The 15,784-nt window shown below is 49.3% G+C and overlaps 2 protein-coding genes across 2 annotated transcripts; one reads left to right on the top strand and one right to left on the bottom strand.

The window, feature by feature from the left end:
• Window positions 1-357: 357 nt before the first annotated feature.
• Window positions 358-13,398, top strand: LOC147204071 (GON-4-like protein). The gene is made up of 29 exons (XM_086113150.1): window positions 358-496; window positions 891-986; window positions 1,061-1,176; window positions 1,326-1,400; window positions 1,483-1,533; window positions 1,616-1,654; window positions 1,727-1,825; window positions 1,942-2,007; window positions 2,093-2,209; window positions 2,381-2,618; window positions 2,945-3,046; window positions 3,468-3,508; window positions 3,618-3,724; window positions 4,136-4,337; window positions 4,426-4,512; window positions 4,583-4,763; window positions 4,830-4,980; window positions 5,362-5,512; window positions 5,602-5,718; window positions 6,620-7,435; window positions 7,504-7,753; window positions 8,724-8,884; window positions 10,352-10,546; window positions 11,813-11,956; window positions 12,040-12,342; window positions 12,421-12,504; window positions 12,575-12,909; window positions 12,998-13,100; window positions 13,187-13,398. Exons 1-29 carry the CDS (start codon window positions 358-360, stop codon window positions 13,298-13,300), a joined length of 4,680 nt encoding a protein of 1,559 aa, XP_085969276.1. The 3' UTR covers window positions 13,301-13,398.
• A 171-nt stretch (window positions 13,399-13,569) lies between these two features.
• Window positions 13,570-15,760, bottom strand: LOC147204070 (transmembrane protein 79-like). The gene is made up of 6 exons (XM_086113158.1): window positions 15,602-15,760; window positions 14,910-15,060; window positions 14,634-14,828; window positions 14,323-14,554; window positions 14,123-14,252; window positions 13,570-13,745 (listed from the first exon to the last, which is right to left on the bottom strand). Exons 2-6 carry the CDS (start codon window positions 15,040-15,042, stop codon window positions 13,680-13,682), a joined length of 756 nt encoding a protein of 251 aa, XP_085969284.1. The 5' UTR covers window positions 15,043-15,060; window positions 15,602-15,760; the 3' UTR covers window positions 13,570-13,679.
• Between the last annotated feature and the right edge of the window lie 24 nt (window positions 15,761-15,784).

Below are 15,784 nucleotides of genomic sequence, written 5' to 3'. Positions count from 1 at the left end.
GTCAAGAGATGTGAGACTCGAGGCTTTTTTTTACACGGGACAAAAATATAAACGCACCACTTTTGTTTTTTGCTTGCATTTTTCATGAGCATCCCCAGGCAAAGAAGAAGAGCTCACTTTAGCTTTCGACAGATCTGTCACTGATAACAGATCCAGTTACTTCATGACGTACAGGGGAACAACAGTCCCAAATGAAACAAATAAATCGACAAATTATGAAATATTAATATTTATTGAAATCCAGAAATCAATATTGAAATAGTGAATTGATAATGCAAATAACAAATTCAATTCTGAACTACATAAACACCGACCCGTTGAAATACATGTTTTTTTTTCCGTCCTCGCGCTTGAGAAATGTCTTCCTCCAGGTCGACAGGTGGCGACATATTGTTGCCACTGCGCTATGACTGGCGCCATTTCAGGGGAAGCTGGATTGTTATTGGCGGAAATCGAACTGACATGCCGCAAACGGGCTGGGAACAAACATTCGACGGTAAAGGATGATTTTAGACACGTTTTAGAGTTGAGCCTTTCAAAATGAATGTCATTCAACAATTTATTATCATTTACAAGCGCCACTTGTACTGACTGAACAGAACGTCTTCAGCAAGTTGAATGGCTCATGCGATAGAATACAAGCACCATCTGTTTGTCAATTGTAGAATTAAAAAAAGATCCCCTAATTTACAATTCCCTTCACCGTTTTGGGTCACATGCTTCTATGACGTGAGTAGTTAACCTATGTTTAACAATTCTGTCCTCCGATGGGTGAATAGATAGACTTAATGAATCCCTTTAATGTTACTTGTGTACTTGTTTGTGTTCATGTAGATAGGTCGAGCATATAAATAGGAATCAAATCTCTCTTTTTGAATTGATGTTATTAGCGAGGATGCATGAGGACGATGCAGAAGAGGGGAAGGAGACTTTTTCGGTCAAACTAAGGAGCGCTGGACTGGAAGATGAATGGAGACCTTCGGCAGGTGACTTAGAACGAATATGACGTCATCATGATCAAGTGTCATCATCTCATGATGACGTCTGCCTTCTTACTCAGGTGGGCAACACCTGGAGGAGTCCAGCGAAGACGAGTTGGGCCGACTGGACATCGATTTGGACAGAAAGTCCAGACAACTCAACTTGACGTCCGGCAACGTGCGCACTATCTTGCATGTCAGTCACAAGCGCGGCACACACACACACACACACACACACACACACATTCTGTTATATGGAATGCAGTTGAAGGAAATTCACAAAGTAGTCATCTCGACCAGGGATGGGGAACTTTTTGTGCACTTCAGCTTGTTTCGTTTTCTCAGGAGGTGATTACTCACGAACGTGTGGTGGACATGATGAAAGCCGCCATCAGAGCCACTCAGGACATGCCCATGTTTGTAGGTCACGTTCCACCACTAACATGGATGACCTTCAAAATAAGACATGATCATGATGGCTTGTCTTTTGTCACCAAACCAGGAGCCGAAGATGACACGCGCAAGATTGAAGAGGGCCATCCAACAGGGACAGGTGATTGATTAGCCACGCACAAATAGCCGTTCATCATCATCATCTACATGACAAGCTGTCCTTGTGTTGTGTTGCTGTCCAGTGTCTCGACTGGAATTTTTCTGCAGAACAAAATCTGCCGGTAAAACGTCACAACTGCATATCCAATGTCAATGGGCTGAGTGAAATGCTGACTCCACCTTTTGTCTTCAAGCATCCTCAGTTTGTCGACATCCATCTCGACGCCGACGAAGACTCGTCAGATGAAGAGTACTGCCCTGAAGACGAAGATGATGATGACACGGCTGAAGAGGTCTGCCTTTGTATTAACAGGCACTGGTGATGCGTGGGGCTTCTGCCTGTCATGTTGCTGTAACATAATTTGATGTCACCTAAATGTTCTTGTTTGCTATTTTTGTGCATATGCAGACTTTCCTCAGTGATGGTGACATCATTTCGCCTGACAAAGTTCAACACTGTGACTCCAACTCCCAGGTAACCTTTAACCACTCGTCTTCTTTGGAGTGCCGTTGTTCCGTGCTGAGCGTTGACGTGACCTCTGGTGCAATTCTTTTTTTAGCGCCACTCGATGCCCGCCGTCCTCCAGCTCACAGATGCCGCCGGCCCCTCCTTCCTGGAATGCCTGAACGCTGTGGAGGAGGAACTCAACTGCGGTCCCGCCTACTCTTCCTTGTCGGTAAACATCTGCAGTCCGCAGTTGGGACGTGCCGGCACGGCATCAAACTCTTAAAGTATCTTCGCCGTCTGCCAGAATCATGGGCGGAAAAAATTGCTGAGATCAGAGGGGGGGGGGGGAAGCTGAAATATTAATAAGCCCTAAAATTTGTATATTTGCCATTGTGTGCAGTCTCACGGTGCAGGCGAGGAGAAAGAGGAGGAAGAGGAGAAGGATGAAGGATCTAGCGGGTTGGCGTTCCGCACGCGTTCCAAACTTCCCCTGGTCGACGTCCCCCTGGAGCAACTGGAGGCGGAGCTTCTGGCTCCTGACATCACAGCTGACATGTATGAGCAAAGCCCCGCCCGCAAGGAGGAAGATTGCCATTGGGCACGCTGGCTGCATGGACTCATGGCGGCCGACAACGGAGGTCAGGATAAGATGAATGGTCACCTGTTGGCCTAAACTTGGGAAGAAAACATCCGAACCGGAGCAAATCTTTATCCGTGTTCTCATGCCGTGACTCGTGTCCAGTGAGGCCACCAATGCACCACTACTTTAATATGACCACTTTTTTAAATGTAGCAAGTAGAAAAGTAAAGTGAGGTCTATTGGGAAATTGGCCCTTTCTGGGGGAGTGACGTCACATATACGCCGGTTCACATTTTCAGCCCGTGGACAAATCGTGTTTACCGCACATGTCTACAAGACTGTGAGTGTTTTCAAACACCCACTTTTTTTTACTTGTTTGTGCAGAGGAAGCCGACGACGATGACGACCCGGAGTATAACTTCTTGGATGACCTGGATGAACCTGACCTGGAGGACTACAGGACAGACCGAGCTGTTCAGATCACCAGTACGTGGCCATTGATGATGATTTTTTTGGGGGGGCGGACTGACGTCACGATGCCGGGTGGGCTCAGCTTGCGAAAGTCGCGTGACCAAACTCAGAAAACAACTGAGCCGTGATTGGTCGTTACCTGAGCAACTGTGATCTCATTTTTCATCGAGAAGCGGCAGGGAGAGGAAGCATTTCAGTTGAATGAATAGTGAGTCCATCCAAACGGAATAAATATGTGGTGGGATCTGCAACCAAGTATGGAGTCCTGTCTGGCCATAAATGGACGAATTAACTGCGTGCGGCAGCTGGAGCGCCCGTGAAGCAACTGTGGCAAAATAAAACGTGCACAAATACTTGACGCACTGAGCCCCCTCTCGGTCATCCCGCTAGCGTGATTAATTTGTCAATTCTTCTCTCTGTTGCGTATCTTTTCCAGAGAGGGAGGTCAACGAGCTGCTGGAGGAGCTTTTTGACACGGTCGGTTCATCTCTGATGTCTAAGATGATACATGCCAGTTTCTTAGCCCCATTGCTAGACCGCCACAGTCCAGTCCGAGGAGTTGATATGTTTTGGCATCTGTGTGCAGCTCCAGGATGACCAGCCAGAAGAGGAGGAGGATGAGGAGGAGGAGCATCCAGCTGAGGGGGAGGAGCAAAAAGCCAGCCCCAACTTCAATGTCCCTCAACCTTTGTGGTAAAACGACAGCGCTTGACTTATGTGTCCCGATACGTCCTCCTGTTGGGACGCCACGGCAAAGATGTGCTGCGAGCGTTTGGGTCAGGAGGAAGAACAATCTGGTCCTCCTGTGCAGCTTCTTCAAATAAGCCCTGTGAAGGAGAGCTGACCTAGAGAGGAAACATTATTCATGATTTGTTTTTCTTTCCTTAAGGCAAAAAGAATATTTAACCTTGACTAGGTTCAATGTTCACTGCCGCCTTAATACAAAGGTGAAAAGAAAAAAGAACTCAATGTGTAGACAAGAAGACAAAATGATTGTTGTTTACCAGAAAACATTTTTTCTTGCAATCCGTTACTCACTCTGCTGGGGAGTCTTTGTGATGCCACTTTTTGCATTTTTTTTTTTACCTCCCCGATGTACTGTAGCTTGGAGCCACCTTTAGCTGGTATGCTAACCGCGCGGAAGCGAGGGGTCCGTGAACAATTCCCGGCCGTGCAGCATAGGAGAGTCCTGCAGGACACCACCAACCATCCGTGGCCTTCACCCGGACATGTTACCTGGCTGCTTCCCAGCTCACTGTGCCCCTCCTCTGCGCACAAACTGCAACTGCAACAGCAAATCCAGCAGGTGGCCCCCCTTTCCTTGCTTTGCCAAGTAGATGTAAAAAGTCAATCCCCAAGACGAAATAGTCTCTTTATCTGTTCATGTCTTTCAGCACGTGCAGCTTCTGACTGAAGTTCATCTGCTGAGTCGCGGCGTCGGCGTCCTGAGACATGAAGCGTCTGTCACCAAACACTTCCTGGTCAGTCAAGGACACAACGGAAATGCCGCTGACAAACACAAACCAAAGGAGAATGTAACGCGTCCCGCAGGAGGAGCTGCAGCGTTTTGCCACGCGGCAGGAGCAGCTCTTCCGCGCCTCGTCTTTCCGGGCGTGCAACCTGCAGGGTGCTCTGGATCTTCTTCAGGAGATTGAGCGGAGAGTGGACCTTCCTCCTCCCACACCTCCCGTGTCCAGGCGCTGGCTCCCAATCATGTCTTCGTCCACCATTAGTAAGGACGCCCCCAATTCCTCACATTAGCTGCTTCTCGCTCATGTTTGGTTTCTGCTCTGTTTAGGCCACGCCTTCCCTGTATTGCCCTCCGAGACCGCCTGGTTGCTTGCCACACGACCGGTCTTTCTCTACCCAGAACTACTTCCTGTTTGCAGCCTGGATCCTGCCCACCACACACGAACCTATCGCAGTATTTTTACTGCAGGAGAGGATGGGTAAATAAACAAATACACTTGAATATACACTCTGCGGTGCTAATTTTCCCACAGCATACCATCGAGAGAGCGCGTAAGAGAGCAGAAATATATCAAAAGACAGCAGACATCCCTCGTCTAACTGATCCACACGTTTTTGCTAAGGAACGCTCCGGACATGGACGTCGTGGCTGCCAGCCGACTGTTCCGACAGCTGTCGTGTCCAAAAGACTTAAGAAATTTGATGTTTTTGTATTTCAACACTTTTTACACTTTTTTTTTTGTAAAATAATTTGAATGAATAACTGTCCATCTGATGACTGACCAATACTACTGATTTGTGAAGAAATATTCAAGGCGCTTTCACCCGACATTGTTTTCCCAACTGATGTCCATGTGTAGGCTGATTGTTTTAGGTCTGAAGCACTTTGAGGGAGCCGTCCACCCAGAGCATTTGATCAGCTCCTACTTGCTCTGCAAGAGTGCTTGGAAGTTGACAAAACACATCCGAGAGATGAGCAGCTCCAGGGCACCGCATGAAAATGTTCTCAAGGTGAATACGTGAAAAAAAAATCCTCACGGGGAAACATGTGAAAATGTCCCATGATATGCACAAGTTGAGCGTCTTTCTGCCCTTTGCAGATGTTCCTTTCCCGACAGCTCGTGGCCCCCTTGGCATTGCCCTGTGCTCGAGTGCAACCTGAAGACCAGCGCCCCCCGGTGGAGAGAGACACCTCCATCATGCCATCTTGGCTCAAGGTGTGAAAGATGGTGATGAAATAGTTACAGGGAGTCCTTGGGTTGTGGGCACAGTTCTGTTCTCGAGATGGGAAGGTGCCGAAGATAGCGCACCAGTAAAATCCGAGCAATCGAGCTACGGCGGCACGTCGCAGGGCACAGCATGCCGTCGATGAATCCATTCACTGTGTATGTGTACAGGTATGGACGACAAAACACCGCGGTGTGAAGCGAGGCCCCAAGTGGACATTTACCGTCATTGCACTGCGCCTCGTGTTGAGAAACGTTTATCTTGGGAACAGCGTCGCATGCGTGAGAGGGCTTGCCGGAGTGATTTCAGAGCGCTAACCGTAGATATCAACCACAGGTAGATTTGACACGCTTCTTTGAGCGGCGGGTCTGTGGCAGTGTTGAAGTTGGTAGGGGCAAAGTGTCGGCCCAAAAGTCGTTGCATCAACCGGGGACGGGTCAGGTGTGTCAAAAAAAATCAGAATCCAATAGCATTGATCTTGCTAAGAAGTGGTTTGCCAAATCTTCACCTCCTTCCTTCCTTCCTGGGCAATCGGCCCCCGTCAGGGACTTGCCCCCCCTCCCGGGTCCCACACCCGGTACGACTCTCGCTGGTGCCCCGCGAGGTTCACACTCAGTGCGGGCCCCGGAAGGGCCCTCGCCTGATTTTTGTTTAAGGAGGGTTGTGGGGCGGCTACTCCCACTTCCCTCCGTTCCAGCGGGGTGAGCCCTGGGCGCCTCACCTTCCGGTGAGGCCCCACCTCCTCCCCCGCCGGCTGGTGGGCATTTAGCCGCAACTGGGGCCCAAGAGCCCCGGCGTTCCCCCCTCGCGCCACTTGGAGGCATCCCACCACGCGAGGAAATCTTCACCCCCCCCCCAGAGTTGTCATCCTCGTTGTCGTCTCATTTACAGAATAGCCAGGAGGTCATCCAGAAGACACAAATGAACACCCGTTCTCCGTGCTACCCTCGCTTCCTTCCCAGAGGCTGCAACCTGAGACTTTACCCCTCCCGCCTCAAAACGTCCTCACGCCCACCTGTACGCTCCCAGAGACGTCTTTTCACCCTGGCCCATAATGCATCTCTGCACCCCATCTGCCCGGCAGAACAAAAGACTGAGCCTCTCCTGTCATCTCGGCCGAACGTGTGCACGACAGGTGCCGCCATGCCTTGCACGGGTGCTCCACTCAAAGCCAGCTACTTCCTCCTTGAAAGAGACAACGCGTCGCAATTTCTCCCCTGTGTGACACCGCGCCCCGAACCCGCCGGAACTTTCACCGCAACAATAGAATCTCATCGGCCAGAGGATGGACACAACACACGCTATGAAAAGGCATCCGACTGTCAACAAGCGAGACGCCATTTGACCAATGCAGGGGAGGAAGGGCGAAAGCCGCCGGACGAGGAGCGGCCCGGAGTAGAGGAAGCACAAGGGGAGGATGAGGATCAGGGAGGAGAGGAAGAAGGACAAGGACAGGAAGATGGTCGGGACGGAGAAGAGGCAGGACAAAGGGAGGGAGAGGAGCAAGGAGGAGAGGAAGAAGGACAAGGAGAGGAAGGGGAGCAAGGAGACGGAGAGAAGGATGAAGAGCAAGAAAAGCAGCAAGAGGATGAGGAGGACGAAGAGGAGGAGGACGAAGATTTTGATGAGCTGACGCAGGATGAAGACGAGGAGGAGGCCATGTCGTCGGCGTCAGAAGAGTCTCTTCTGTCCATCCCGGAGCTGCAGGTAACGTTTGCACTCGGCCTCCGTGGGGGGCACACGCAGCAGCTGACCTTTCACCCGATCCTCCGAAGGAGACCATGAAGCAGCTGGCCTGGCTGGCATCTCGAAGGAGGCTGGGCGCCGACGCCGAGTCGGAGGAGGACCACTCGCCCACCTCGCCCGGATCGCAGGAGGAAGAAGAGGAAGAGGAAGAGGCGCCCAAAGGAGGCGAGGCCGGCGGTAGGATGGCGACGGCGGTGTCGGAAGATGATGATGCGGCCAACGCCGGCGAGGAAGAAGCACCCCGAGGAGGACGAAGAGGAGGAAAGAGACGAGGAAGAGGTTTGTTTTATTCAACTACAGTGATCCCTCGCTATTTCGCGGTTTGTTTATCGCGGCTTCGGTGAATCTGGGATTTTTTCAAACATTCATTAAAAAAAATAAAAAAATAAGTCCACAAAAATCTGTCCATAAGTGTTGTTTAGTATACGTGCTAGCACTGTGCAAGCTAGGAAGGTCCATGTGGGGCACGTGTGGGCGGCAGGCGAGTTTATGTGTGTTGCTGAGAGAGAGAGAGCGAGAGAGAGAGAGAGAGAGAGAGAGAGAGAGACTTATAAGAACAAAAGCAGGTCTCTACATCCTTAATTGTCTAAACAACCTTAATTGACTAATCATAAACACTACTGCACTCCCAGAGATCGCTGGCCTCAGTGTGTGTGTGTGTTAGTGCGCTCTGCTCAAGCACAAAGGCCCACGTGGGGCATTTTTTAAAAATATATGTTAATTGGTCGCTACTTCGTGGATTTTCGTTTCCCATTAACCGCGATAAACGAGGGATTACTGTATTTCCTCTATTTGCAGTTTGATCGCTGGATAGAGCAACCTCAATTCGCGCAGTGTTATTACTGTCCAGTAGGGAGAGGCATGGGAAGTGGGCAGCTCATCTACTTCTGCATCTCCACCACAATTCTGCCAATCTCTTTCCCATTTTAAGTTCATAGAAGCCAATGTCGTCAGTCGGCGACTTTTTCAGTCCATTCCTCCTTTTCAGTCAAAAATAATGTGTTTGTGTCACAGACACAAAACCACGGGTGACTTCAACATGGCTGGCAAATGTGCGCTTAGATTCAGATGATGCGAACGGGAACGTCCGTCGCGGCACTGACATTGCTCTCTCAGCAAAGAGTCGACTGCCATCGACAATGTCACGCTTGTCTATTTCCATGTTCTATCGAGATAAAAGGATTCCTTCAACAATGCGGTGTCCTGTATGCGTTTTCTCTAACGTTTGTTTGTTGTTTGTGGGCATCAGGTCAGCAGAGCCGAGCTCTCGGAGGGCCACGTCGAACTCGTCAGGAGCGTCACAAGAAAGACGAGAGCAAAGCGAGTCTGCTCTACGATGAAAACATGCTGGAGAACGACCCTCAGCGCCAAAGCAAAGATGTGGCCTTTGCTCGGAGTTACCTCAACAGGGTGAGACGACGCGCTGCAAACATTTCTCACCCCCACCATATGGCCTGAAAATAAACGCCGGACAAAAGTACAGTCGCCATTTGAAGTGATTCTTCTTTGACAACTTCACCGCTGGGAAAACGTAAAATCGACAATTGTCCCTTTTTCCCGTCTGGGATTTGCTTGATTTCTTTTGAAGCCAAACAACACAAAGGAGCCTTTCTTGGGAACGTTAAGCCTTGAATAGAAATGCAGGATGTTGATGAGGTTGCACCCAGGGGAGGTGCAGGCAGAAGTTGGCACGTCGGTGGAGGAGTGATTCAGGGTCCCGCTGATATCCGTTTGGAGAGCAACAATGTTCCTCCCTGAATAGTGAAAATCGAGGACTTACTTGAGCCCCCCCCCCCCTCGTAAAGATCTATAAAGTAATTGCTTGCAGATGTCACAAGATGGTGGCAAAATACTACAAAACGCAATTACAATGAGGTTGCCAAGTTGTGTTGAACATAAACACAAACAAAATACAATGCTTTTGCAAATCACGGTCAACCAAGATATAATTGAATCCACTACATCTGTTTTTATTTATGTTTGCCACAACATCGCATACGTAAAAATTACTTTTAGGTACCGTATTTTCCGCATTATAAGGCACACCTAAAAGGGCAGTTTCCTCAAAAGCCCAACAGCGTGCCTTATAATCCGGTGTGCCTTATATATGGATCAATATTCTGATTTTGTGGACGTGGTATTTTAACTGTTCTGTAAAGCGCTCTGTTCCAGCTGCAGCGGTAGTGAAGGTGCAATATAAATAAAGGTGTATTGTATTGTATTCCCTTTAGCGTAGCTACACTTAGTGGCCGCATAAGGCAACCTCAGCCACTATTGTAGCATCTATTCTATGCGCCTTATAATGCGGTGCGCCCTACACATGAAAACCGTTGTCAAATCGGCCATTCATTGAAGGTGCGCCTTATACTCCGAAGCGCCTTATAGTGCGGAAAATACGGTATGTGAAATGTAGCCTTTCTAAGCAGATGAATCAAATACACACCGTTTTCGGGCCAGTTGATGTTCCGTTAGCGCTGAGCTGCCGTCTGCCGTTTTGTTCAAAGCCAAAACGAAACTAACGTTTTGTAAATTGAACTCATTGAATGTGCCCATTCAAAGACTTGGCTGCAGCCGGTAGACGCATCGGTCGATGAGAAGGGGTTGATGATCGCTGCCATCGCCTGACCACTTCCTTCTTTTTTGGGGGGGATTGTCAAAGGTCAAATCCGATCAAAGAAAAGCACGTCGAAATTAAGAACAGCAGCCAGGTGCGCCACAGGGATACGGCCAGCACTTCACGTTCATTTGCACGTCGTTCTAATTGTGATGCTTTCTCCTCCATTTGTGCCTGTCTGCATATTAGGCGAGCATTTTTTTTTGTATGGCTTCACATGTAAATCCGAATCCAAGTCATGTTGTTGCTTGCTTGGCCTTGAGGTTCGGGAGGCGCTGCACGATGTCCCAGGGAAGATGGAGGAGTTTGTGTCGCTGCTGAACGACTTGGAGCGGCTGGAAGGACAGGAAGTGGTCGGCGTCTTCAGGAAACTACGCTCCATCCTGGGAAACCGGACGGACTTGACGCGGGACTTTGCTGCCTTCCTGCATCCGGAACAGGCCCTGGAGTGCGGACTGGTAAGGAGGAGGAGGGCGAGGGACACGCGGCTTTCCGTCTGGGACACTGTTGCATAAAACAGGAGAAAACCGGAAGATAAAATTACCTTTTTTTTTTTTTTTTTTTAACCCTGCTAAAGAGGTCAGACAAAGTGTGGCCAAGAGAGGCCTCAAACATGAAGTGTGACATTTTGTCAGGAGGCAGCCGAATAGATGTGACTGCCCCGCCCACTTTTGAGCTCCCATCGAATGAGACTGTCCGACTCGCTCCAGAGGAAGTTGCAGGAGGATCTTAGACGGAGTGACACAAGTCACCTTTAAATTGATTGAGGAACAAAAAACATGCAACAATTGATCTCAAAACTGCTTTAAAAGACCTAAATCATATGTGGGGGAGAGTTGGAGTGGGGTGATATAGTTTTGAACCTGGATTGAAAAGCATCCACACCTTTGGCTGGCTTCACTTCTGTTGCCAGCCGATTCCATTTGTGTGCAGCATAACAGTTACATGCTGCGTCACCATGTTTTCTCCTTATTTTGCCTTATTTTCTCCTATTTCCTACCAAGTTGCCGCACGGGATCTATGAGGAAAGGAACAAGAAATGTTACTTCCATGAGCGACTAGTTTACTCTGTGTGAACAACTGTAGTGCAACTCAGCCACCGGCTGGCAAGCCTTATGACATCATATAATTGACATCATATACCTTTTAAACGGCATTTGTTTTCAGAGGATATGTTGAACGCCCTCAAACTATTGTTGTTCTCTTGTATTCAGATTGGTTGTGACTTGGCAACATTAGAAAAATGCAGGTACCAGTTTGACAACAGTCCTGTGCAATTTCCCATGACAGTTTTGGTGTGCGATGCGCCGGGTTATCATAATTCTACATTTGTCATCATAGTTGGCTTTTATTTTGTTGTCTTCGAATTTACTTAGTTGAAATGAGTTTTTAGAGCATGTTTGTTAGTTTTTATTCATTTTGATTTTTTTCAATTAATTTTCAAGAATTATATATATTTTTTAAAGATGGAATATTTGTTAAGTGCAAAATAAAAGTCAGCACTGTGTATTAAAGTAGACTACAATTCTCGAATGACCGTTTGACCTTTGCTCTGACGGACGGATAAGCAATACCAAAATAAACATTTAACATACATATAAAATGAAGGGCATTTTTGCTATAAATATTGTTCATATGTAGTTTTTGGTAAGGTTGGGGTTTTTTTTTGTATTAGTTATAGTGTTAGTTTTTCTTAACTGGAACAACCTTGGTGCTGTGTGCAGTTCCAAGAGCAACAAGCCTTCGAGCGCAGTCGACGCTTCTTGCGACAACTGGAGATCACGTTCGGAGATAATCCGTCTCACTACAGCAAGATCATCAAGGCTCTGCAACCCGGACCGCACCTCAGTCCCACCGACATCGACGAGGTATGTTCCGGCCTTCGTACGCCCACCGCACCTTGCGGCTGCTCGTTGTCACCGTTGCTCATCTGCTGCTGCGCGTCCTTTAGCTCAAAGCTCAAATGGCCACGCTGCTCAAAGGACACCCTCATCTGCAAGCGGAGTTCTGGGTGTTTTTCGACGAGCTCCGCCCACCGCCGGCTCGCCCAGGACAATTCGAAGAAGCTCATTGGCCGGAGGAAGGCGGAGGCGGAACAGAAGGAAGTGAGGGCAGAGGCCGCGTGAATGCAGGGGTGGCCGATGGCGCTTTTGAGGAAGTCACCTTACCGGATGTGGACGAGGACGGACACAAGATGGATGCCGCCATGAGCCGGCGCCAGAGGAGGAAGCTCCGGTCGCGTGTAGCTGACGAGGTAGAAACAGATGGGAAGTCTCCCGGGGAGACCCTCCTGTGCTTGCTCAATTTGCTGCGCTTCTTGCTTTCTTGTCAGGGATCCGATTGGCTCTGCCTTTGTCACCACTCCAAGAGCCGCGCGCACCGTCGCAGAGGATGCGCTCGCTGCCACGGCAATAAGGTGCGCCTGTGCTTTGTCAACGAGGCCTCCATCCGTGAGCAATGTGACGCCCCTCTCGCTTCCTGTCCAGGGTTCAGGGGGCGTGTCCAGAGCCATGAAGAGTCTAGACCCGCTCGACACTCAGACAGGCTCCGCCTTGGAAGACAAAGGTGGCGAGTCAAAGGTCGCCAACTGTGCGCGTACCGGTGCACCATCATGGGAACGCTCGTTCCCATCGGCTGACGACGAAGAAGCGGAGGACGGCAACAAGGTGGAGTCACCTCCTTCCAAGAGGAAAAGGGAAGAAGAGGTCCATCCTCCCTCCTTGGCCTCCTCCTGCATCGCCCCCTTACCTCAGGACCTCCCCGTGTGCGCCAAAAACATTTCTGTGACGCCGAGCGGAGAGAAAGTGATCCTGTGGACCAGGTGCGTCCTCGCCCCTCCTCTCCCGCTACCCAGCGGGGTCAGGGTGAGCCAGGGGGCCGCGCTCAAATAACTGCGGATTCTCTTTCAGGGAAGCGGATCGGGTCATTTTGACCACATGTCGGCAGGAAGGAGCCAATCACAACACCTTCCAGGGCATCTCCAGTCTACTCGGCAACAAGACTCCCGGGGAGGTGATTGGCCGCCGCAACGCGCTGTCAGGAGCCTGCCAAGGCGCTGTCAGTCAGTCGCTGACATTCCTTTTGTGATTTTGTTGCAGGTTTCTCGGCGCTTTCGGGATTTAATGCGTCTTTTTCAGAGCGCTGCTCGTCACGCTGGCTCAGACGATGAGGCTCCGCCCTCTGAACTTGAGGCCATTGAAGAACAGGGCTGATCTTTTTGCCATGTGTCATACTGTTTCCTGTAAATAATTGTTCTCTGCTCGCTATTGAAAGGTTTGATGAGAATAAAATAAGATTTTTTTTGTTTCTCTTTTGACTTACATTTTCTGAGGATTTCCCTCTTATAAGTAATTATATTTAGGAAGGTGAAAGTGTTGTGTAGTCAGTAGGCTGACATGTTTGGCAATTGAGACCTGATGTTTTGGTGCAGTCAGATCGGATGCTTTTAAAAGACGCGAACAGTGGTACAGAGGAAGTCGTCTTCATCGTCAGAATAATTGGCTTTTATTACGAAAGGACAAAGCAAACATTTGAAAATGTGCCATGCCAAGCTGATGCCGCAGCAAGCAGTTTGTCTGCAGCTCTTGCTTTTCATCCCCAGAACCTCTGTTGGCTGATGGGCACGATGGCGACGTGACGCTGAGGCGAACTCCACATGTTTGCATCTCCTGCATGGACTCCAGCGAGTCACTTTCTGCTTGTTGGTATTTTTGCAGACATGTACACCAATGGCCTCTCCTACATTGAATTTCAAAGGAATGAGAGGAGCAACATCCATTAGCCGGGTAGCTAGCTGTGTTCACGCCAACAACTGCGCAGACACCCGTTCCTCACGGCACGTGTCTGCAAAAATACCAACAGAAAGGAAACTTCACCCATGTGCGCAGTTAGAGCTGGCTTTCGGGTTGAGTGAACGCTGGCGCGTTTTGGCTGCCGCTGCTCAACCCGTATTGTTTTGTGTTTTTTGTTATTGTAAAGTGTCCTTGGGTGTCTTGAAAGGCGCTTATAAATAAAATCTACTACTACTACTACATGGATGTCGACTCGGCCGTGAAGATGAACACCAAGTTGGCCATCATCATCCCCAGACAGGGTAGCAAGGACATGCCCAGTCCAAAAGCGCGAATGCTGCTGCCGAACGCGGCGGCCACCCAGTAAACCAACCTGCCGAGAGAACAAGGTTGCTTTATGGCACTTGCGACAGAGCCCAAAGCCAAACGTTTAGCGGCCGCACCGTCCCAAGGCGAAGATGATGGCGAACAGAGGCACAAGCTTCAGCTGCTCCTGGCTCAGATACATCGCCATGACAACTAGCTGCAGGAAGTACATCAGGAAAAGGCTGACAGACTCCCGCGTGTAGTTCCTGTGAACGCTGAGGTCCTCCAGATCCGCCGTCACCTCCATCTCGTCCAAGAGTGGCCTAACCACGCCAAACCTGAAACGCGCCACACCCACTGCCAGCCAACCTGACCAGCACATACAAAACAGCTAAGTCAGACGGTCAGAAGAACGAATGGGTGGGTTGGGGGGGAATGTTGTCATCACCCAGGACGATGGGTGTGGAAGCAAAGACGGAGCACCGTAGTGCATAGAGCATCTTGAGGGGTACACCGTCCAGCAGGGGGGCATCAAAGGGCAGGAACACGAAACCCCCCCACACCAGTAAGGGGAAGAAGATTGCTGAGGTCATCAAGGACACACCCACCTTCAAGAAATCTCGACTGGGACAGCTATGTCCGCCTGAGACAAAAAAAATAAATAAAAATAGATGTGCCAGAAGTCACACACCTGGCCAGGGTAGGAAGTTTTCCCAAGATTTACATGCAGCGGGCGATCTGTCATCCCAGTGGCCGTGTAGCTGGAGACCTCTCGCAAGGTTCATCTTGTCCCTTTCCCACAATGCTTGTGGCTCAGCCCCCACGCCATGGTTCTGGGCCCCCATGTACTCATCCATGGGTGTCGGTCAGGCATGCTTGGCGAAGAGCACGACAATTACACACTTTAAGTTTGCACATTTGTTCGTCAAGTTCGAGTAGTTGATCGGAGTAAAAAATTAATCAGTCATTCTGATGTAGGAATTTTCCAAAACGGCAAACATGTTACTTGTATAGGCCAATGTGAATATATCCATTAAAGGACAACTGAATGAGAGAGAGTCTTCAAGAAAAAATGGCTACAGCTTGGTTAATAAAGCACATTGAAGGGTCAACTTAACTGGTCACTTTGGCTAGTCGAGTTAGCAATTTGTTTTAGCTAGCGAGCGTTTCGTGAATGATGTCACTCAAAAGAACGTGGCAGATATGACGTCCTCAACAGTAGCCTGATTAAAATTCAACCTTTCAAGTTGGAGTCGGGGGGAACGAATTATACTCGTCAGGACGACTGTGTACAATCTTTGCCAAGTTACGTATCAGGTGTGAAGACTCATCGAGTACTCGATGCTAACTGGCTAACTTGCCGAAAAGATAGCAAGAAGTCAAACATTTCAACGAATTTGGAAGAGTTCAACTGACCACTCAGAGTTTCCGTCGTTTATTTGGTCTGGCCGTATTGGCCGCGCTCGCGTTGAAAACAAAGAAGCAGTTCAAGCAGCAAAACAGGTGTGCGTGTGTTTGTGCTACAGGTGAGCGACGTTAAACGCGCCGACTCCTCCTTTAAGGAAAAAAATGAAAGCGGAAGTGGTAGCTTTTTCCAAA

This window comes from Hippocampus guttulatus, chromosome 6, assembly GCF_054856545.1.
Source record: "Hippocampus guttulatus isolate MCC_2025c chromosome 6, RoL_Hgut_1.0, whole genome shotgun sequence".
Taxonomy (NCBI): domain Eukaryota; kingdom Metazoa; phylum Chordata; class Actinopteri; order Syngnathiformes; family Syngnathidae; genus Hippocampus; species Hippocampus guttulatus.
This window is presented reverse-complemented; position numbering and strand designations above follow the sequence as displayed.

Bases quoted from the DNA above. Each gene is read 5' to 3' on its own strand.
- LOC147204071 (XM_086113150.1), top strand. From the start codon at position 358: ATGTCTTCCTCCAGGTCGACAGGTGGCGACATATTGTTGCCACTGCGC. The intron at 3,509-3,617 runs GTCGGTTCATCT...ATCTGTGTGCAG, and splicing joins TGGAGGAGCTTTTTGACACG to CTCCAGGATGACCAGCCAGA. The intron at 4,764-4,829 runs GTAAGGACGCCC...TGCTCTGTTTAG, and splicing joins CATGTCTTCGTCCACCATTA to GCCACGCCTTCCCTGTATTG.
- LOC147204070 (XM_086113158.1), bottom strand. From the start codon at position 15,042: ATGGATGAGTACATGGGGGCCCAGAACCATGGCGTGGGGGCTGAGCCA. The intron at 14,555-14,633 runs GTGATGACAACA...TGTGCTGGTCAG, and splicing joins TTCCACACCCATCGTCCTGG to GTTGGCTGGCAGTGGGTGTG. The intron at 14,253-14,322 runs GTGCGGCCGCTA...TTCTCTCGGCAG, and splicing joins ATCATCTTCGCCTTGGGACG to GTTGGTTTACTGGGTGGCCG.